Source organism: Tigriopus californicus, chromosome 6 (genome assembly GCF_007210705.1).
Source record: "Tigriopus californicus strain San Diego chromosome 6, Tcal_SD_v2.1, whole genome shotgun sequence".
NCBI classification, from domain to species: Eukaryota; Metazoa; Arthropoda; class Copepoda; order Harpacticoida; family Harpacticidae; genus Tigriopus; species Tigriopus californicus.
Window position 1 is genome coordinate 223,799 of NC_081445.1, and position 6,681 is coordinate 230,479.

General features: G+C 40.0%; 1 protein-coding gene across 1 annotated transcript in view; it reads left to right on the plus strand.

Annotated features, from left to right (window-relative positions):
- The first annotated feature begins 6,033 nt into the window (after window positions 1-6,033).
- Window positions 6,034-6,681, plus strand: part of LOC131882369 (GEL complex subunit OPTI-like) — a 1,128-nt gene continuing 480 nt past the window's right edge. The window contains exons 1-2 of the mRNA XM_059229494.1: window positions 6,034-6,171; window positions 6,296-6,674. Of these exons, the coding sequence (XP_059085477.1) occupies window positions 6,351-6,674 (324 nt within the window). The 5' untranslated portion in view covers window positions 6,034-6,171; window positions 6,296-6,350. The remainder of the gene's footprint in view (window positions 6,172-6,295; window positions 6,675-6,681) is intronic.

Sequence of the window (6,681 nt, forward strand, 5' to 3'; positions counted from 1 at the left end):
CGTGAGTCTTTTTAAACTTGAGTGTGGGATAAGATAAACGTTATTCTCCACCGATTAGTAGGCGGTACTCATTTTTAAAATTTGTAGCAAAGTGTTAAAAGGTTTAGATAGAGACTTTAAGGGTTGTTGATATCGTTTAAGTTAAGGTTTGATCAGGCTGGGTTAGGTTAGGGTGGATTAGTTTAGGTTAAGTCGCATGATTGTGAAGAGTGGTAAAGAGTTAAGTGTTGGAGGAGATGGTTCTTTATTGAAGCTCTAGACCGAAGTGCCGGGCTGCATGAACCAAAGCTGTACCAGCTGACCGGCAAGCTCCCATTAAGTTTAAAAAAGTAGCTTTTACCGTGTGATAATCATATTACTGATAATTGAATCGATACTGAGAAGTTTGTTTATACATACGACAACATTTAGCATAACATACCTGGCCATACCGACCTCATTTTCTTGGTTTTGTACAGTCTAGGTTGCGTGATATTTTAGTCTTCCTCTTGGGACATTGAAGCAGTACAAGAAGATGACGTCACCATCAAATTGTGAGTGGTCACTCATGCCTTGGAGGCTTGATAGTTCTTTGTCAAAGGATGGTATTGGAGTTCCAGTTCATTTGTCCCAGAAAAATTAGTTTTCATAGCACGGCACTTCAACCAAATGTCATGATTTTCTCGCATTTTCTGCCACATGATAGAAAATTGCCTTTAACAACTTCCCATCTTTCTCCATGACACCTAATGGTTTTTTCCTTGTTCACAGTGCCAGCAAGACTGCTCAGATACCCATGCTCCTTCAATTCATTAATATGTCTAAAAATATTCTTAAGCCGAAAAGCAGTTATTGGACTTATATTTCCTACCTTTTTTTGTTTTTAACAACTCTTTGAAACCTTCGAAAAGTGTTTTGTGTAATATTATAACGCTTTGCACCTTGGGTTTCAGTACCTCCTCTGCATTTGAAGTACCCAAGTAACCTCCCAAAACTTGTAGGCTGACATCATCCCAGAGCTGCTACTGAAAGGAGTCAATAGTCCTCTTTATTCTCCTCTCCCTTCTTTCGTTGTGGACAAACAAACGGAGAAATACAGCATATGCTCTAAGGTGTCTGACTTTTCATTGACCAACTTATAGCTGATCTATTCAAATACGATGAATACACCACCAACCCTACTGCACGACCCTTCAAATCCTGTAAGGTTAAAATTACAAACACTTTATAGATCCAACTGGTGATAAAGAGAGAGCTATATATGGTATATTTGCAGTATACCAGTGAGTATTCATCATCATCGTTTTCCATGAATTCGTGCTAAAAAAGCCAATCATAAGTTCAGAAAAACTAATGCTTTTAAAATTAGTCATCAATAATATGCGCAAGTGTACTTTTTCTAGTAGTATTTGGTTGGAAACGATGATTGCCAAAGTGTTGACGCGTTGTCAACATTACAGTACACAACCTCCTGTATGATGATGATTTACATGTCATAATTGTCCGGAATTCTACCTATAGAGAATTTGATGCGTCTCCCTGAAGAGTTGACGGTTTATTCGTTGTATCACAGTACTTAGGCAGTAAATTGTTCATTGAATAATCTCTTGATAAAATCTGGCATCTTAGAGCGTATTCCCTCCTTCCTACGTTTGTTTGTACGCACCTAGACGAAGCAGGGAGCGCTTCCTCCGCGCAATGAAAAGGATCCTAGACCCCACAGTAGTGCTGGGGCGAGCCCGGCAAAAGTCGGACTTGTCCAAGTCCTTTGATTATCCGAATTTTTGCCGGCCTCAAGTCTTTTACTAGCGTCAGGTCTGTCAAAAGACTCGTCTTGCGAAATTCTACAAAGAAAGATTTTTGGCGAGCCCAGACTCAAGTCCTTTCTAAAGGACTCGAATCCGGAAAAATATCGCCAAAATGGAGTAAAAGACTAGAGCGCATTTGGACTCAATTCCAGACTCGCCCCAGCAATAGCCCCCTTACGCTGCACGAAATATGTTTTACTGTTTTACGTTCTGCACTCCAGAGGGCGCTTTGTCATTCAGCCTCTACCAAATAAAGGGCCGATTGGGCCAATTCCTTGCTATTGAATTATAATGCGTTTATGTTCTTTTTTACTAACTCTATCACAATCTTATTTTCATTTAGTGCCTTGGGTCACATAATGTCCGGCAAAGAAATTGCGTTCAAGGCAAGGCAAGACCAGTTTATGTAGCAATCTACTGTGCCTCTTCCCGTTTTCTTTGGGCTGTGTGACGTTGCAAATAAGGGCCCTTATAGCCCACAGTCACACATTCAGTAATGGAACAAGGCCTCTTCCGACATTAGTTTTCTTTTTCAGACTTCGGGAATGGAATTCCCTGCAGTTCAAGACAAAACACTAATTCATTTTACTTAACTTTTATTTAAATGTACTTTTTGATTGACCAATAAATTAGAGTTGGCGGATCTTGCTAACTCTTGAATATAACATTGATCAGGAGTTTTAATCAAAAACTTGTCCAAGCCTGACTTAAATCCTGTTACTGAATTAGCACCTGAATTTTCCCCAAGAATATTTAAAGGCAGCAAATTAAGCCAAAACAGAAGAGAGGTGGGCTTGATTGTTCAAATTAGCCTCAAGTCTTGAAGACTTGAAGATGCTCTCAAAACGCACATTAAGCCTCTACAGTCACTTGAATTGACCCTAAATCTTGGGTTGGGACAAAGCTCATGGATGCTTTTGGAGATGCACAGTATCATATACCTTTTGTACTTTCTCTGAACACTGAACCGTCCTAACTTGTTTACTCTCCCAATACAAGAGCTGTCTCATGTTCCAAGTGAAACATTGCTTGACCTTTTGTAACTCTCTCAAATCTAATCTTTTCAATAGTTCATACTTGGTTTTGGGGAGATATTTTGTCCCTCTTGCAACTACATTAATAACTGTCAGCTGGAATATTTGAGGGGTATGTCACCTAAACCGGTACTCAGTAAATATTAAATGATAATAAAGATATTGAAAAATGGTCATGAGGCATTGAAAGATCTCTTTGAATGTCAACATCTTATCTTTTCCAAAGAAACAATAATCAGCTGATTTCCAGTAAATATGAAGTTTCTTTAATGTATTTAAGTCAACTCTATTAAAAACTCCCCTCTCTAATTTGTCATAGGAAGAGCTAATCAAGTTGTTGCAAGATATTTATGATTTTTGATGATGAAATATTTTTGGTAGTCTCCCTGATTAATTTCGCATCATAATCCCTTATCTTTATTTTTATTATTATTTTTTTCCTATTTTTTGAACGGTGTTGACGATTTTGACGTGATCTTTTACATTGTTCCGCAATGTCATTTCAGTTTTTGATTTGCTTTTCACTACACTTTACGCATGAAGTGTCAAATTTCAGCCAAACTAAGCAACAACAAAATCCACTTGTTCTCTTTTTCGATGATTTCTTGAACCAGTGACAATCGTTTTTGCACAAACATTTACCGATTCAGACAGAGTGTTGTTGATATCAATAAGCTGTGACGTCATGATATCTGATCTAGTGCTACCAAATAATCAAAAAAGAAGAAATGCACGAGATAAGTTTTTCCATGGGTGGTTGCCATATGTATATCAAATATTGGAAGTATACTCCTGGGCATTATTCAACTTCCATTAATGTATACTTCAGATCTGGAAAATGATATTTTTGCATAAAAATTCTCACACGCAGCACGAAAGATTTTTGCCCAAGCAACACCAAAGACGCAAGGTATGGTAACACTCATCTGACAGATCGGGGTGTCCAAAAATACGGGATTATGATGCGAAATTGATGAGGGAGACTACCAAAAATATTTCATGATCAAAAATCCTAGGGTGTTAGACCTTCAAAAGACAGCTACATCCTGGAAAAAAAATTACCCAATTTCCAATTTTCTCAATGGTTTGCGCCATTTTGTCTCCTTTTAAACTGTTTTCCAACCTTTTTTTTACCTTTATTACCATTTTAGGACTTTTTACTCTACCACAGCCATGGTCGATAGCCATACCAGTCTATCGTACACATTGTGTTTTTGAGTGGTCTATGCAATATGCAATAAATGAGATATTCAGTCTATGACCAGCACAGGTTGTATGTAATGTTTGTCTTCCTCAAAATGCTCAACATCAGGGTTGCCGCACTACATTTTTCTTTAATTTCATTCACTTTACATGCCCCATGCTTCATCTGATCCTGCTTCACAAAAATAACTAAAAAGGTCCCCAACAAGGAAAAGCAAGTTAAAAAGGAAGCTGATAAAGACCCAAATGACAACAAAAGGGCAAAAAGTTTTAGAATGTGAAATATACAAAAAAGGTTAAAAAACTGCCTGAAAATTGAAAAAATGGCAAGACAATTGAGAAAATTGGAAATTGGGCAACTTTTTTCTTTTCAGGATGTAAATTTTCTTTTCAAGGTCTAATGATTACACTGAATGTTGATCCTTTTCCCAGTCCAAATTGTTAAGCTCAGGCAAAATGCAGGCTGCTGGCTGGTCAGGTCTCTGACGCCCTAATGTGGATGGAATGAACTGTCAGATGACTGGTGTGGTGCCTAAAACCCAAGAAACGCCACCCATCCCCCTGTTTTTGAAGTTCTCGAGAATAAAAGCCCTTCATAATGAGCTGAAAGGCATGTTCATGGTTATATATTATGCTTCTGATAGACACTTGATCTATTTCATTGTTGTTTTGAAATCTGTTGTCTTGGGTTTGATCTAGCCCAAGATTATTTTGTGAAAAAAACACCCTCAACTGCCAAAGCAGTAATCTCCAGAAGAGAATCAATGGCACAAGTCGAGATTCACGTTCTAATGTTTGAAACCAGGGGGAGCTAGGGTGGAGATGTCCCAACAAAGCTCAAAGCTGAATGGCGGAGCACTGAAGTTACGAGTTGAACAAAACGCCTTGCACAGGTACCTAGAGCCTTGTGTCGCTCTCCTTTTCTGATGTATTGAAGCCTACTCTCCAAGACCACTTCAATCTGATGGTGATGGAAAGCTTCACATAAGCATAAATAACTTAAGTAATTGGCTGACAATTTCTTCAGTTTTTTTTACCATGACATCCGTGTCAATTGAAAACGTGGCCTAATGACAAACATTGCGTGATAAAATTGTCGATTTCTTGTAAACTCAATGTATAGTTGATATAATACAGTTGGCTGCCTAGATTTTGTAACAGATAAAAATACAGCTCAGAGGCTAACGAGAGAGCTAAAAACGGCCTTTTTCATATTGCGACAATTCTCTTTGCAAAACTGTAATTTGTTTTAGGATACTTTCACCTTTTTTCAAGTTTTCTCCCCTTTATCATTTTTCTCAACTTGAAAAGCAATTTTTTCATGGTGCTTCATTGTTCAAGGTTTACTAATAAGCAGAGATTTGAAAGATAATTCATGTAGAGGGCCAAAAAATTCCTAGAAATTTTCTTCAAGGACAAAAAATATATATTTTTCACAGGAAAACAAGCCTCTAACGCAAAGAGACTTGCATTCGAGACTCTTAAGTAGACAACATGGAAACAATTTTTGTAAAATTTTGACCTAATGAATTATAGTTTCTCTTTTTTAGTGTTAAGGATTGGGGGGCTTATTGGTGCAATTCTGAAAAGCTTGAATTTTTGCCAAATAAGGCAATCAGGAACAGTGTGGGAATGGGAGAGCTATTGTATAGGGACAAACTGAGAAGACTGGAACCAAACAGTATTTGAAACTGTAGGAAAGGTATATTTGACCATAAATACTTCAAAGTAGCCATGTCAAGTATCTTCTTATCGCACAGACTCCTTCAATGTCTCCGATAAGAAGTTTTCAAAGTATTTTTTTGTTGCAAAAAAACCCTCAAGAGAAGATCTTCAAATCTTCATTTACATTTTTCCCCCAGAGCCCTCCTCATCAGTGAGCATGGGATCTGGCATTATGGCCCAAAATGGGAATCTGTGAATGGCCAGCCTGAAAAGCTGGACCATGCAATGCACGCCATCGATGCCATCCACCGAGAACACCCCTGGCGTTGGTGGTGAGTTAGGGCCAGCTCCACGCGTGCCTCATTGGGGATGAGGGCCTTTTCCTAGGCTGATTCATTCCCGGCAGACTCATCCGGGACTGAGAAATCCCGAGACTGAAACAACAACAGAAATCGAGTCGGTGAATAAGGCTGAGTGAGTAGGTGAGTAATACGTTTACCGTGAGTGAATGCTCGGCGGATCGGCGGAGATCGAGAGACTGCGGGTGTTGCTCGTGTTGCTGTTCTTGTTGCCATTGTTCCTATTCCTCGTTTCCTTTCGTTGAAGCTTCCTCCTCCCGGTGGTGGTGGTGGTGGTCGTCGTCCTCGAGCTCGTGATCATCATGCCCTCCGCTTGGACCGGCGGTGGCTCTTCCAGTTCCCCTGCGTCTGTGAGTGCCACCTCGGGCTCGAGTTCCAGTTCGGTGATTGGGCTGATCGGCCAAGCTTTGACGGCCAACAGCGAGTGGGCCGAGAAGGACGACTTCTTGGACGTCATCTACTGGGCCCGACAAATCTTGGGCGTGCTCTTGGGACTCGTGTTCGGCCTATTGGGCGTGACGGGGGCCATCGGCCTGATTGGCTTCGCGGCCGGCAATGCGGGCGCTCTCTACGCTTACTGGACACTTTTCCAAGGCGTCGACGAAGAGGTAGGCGGTGTAGACGGCGTAGGCG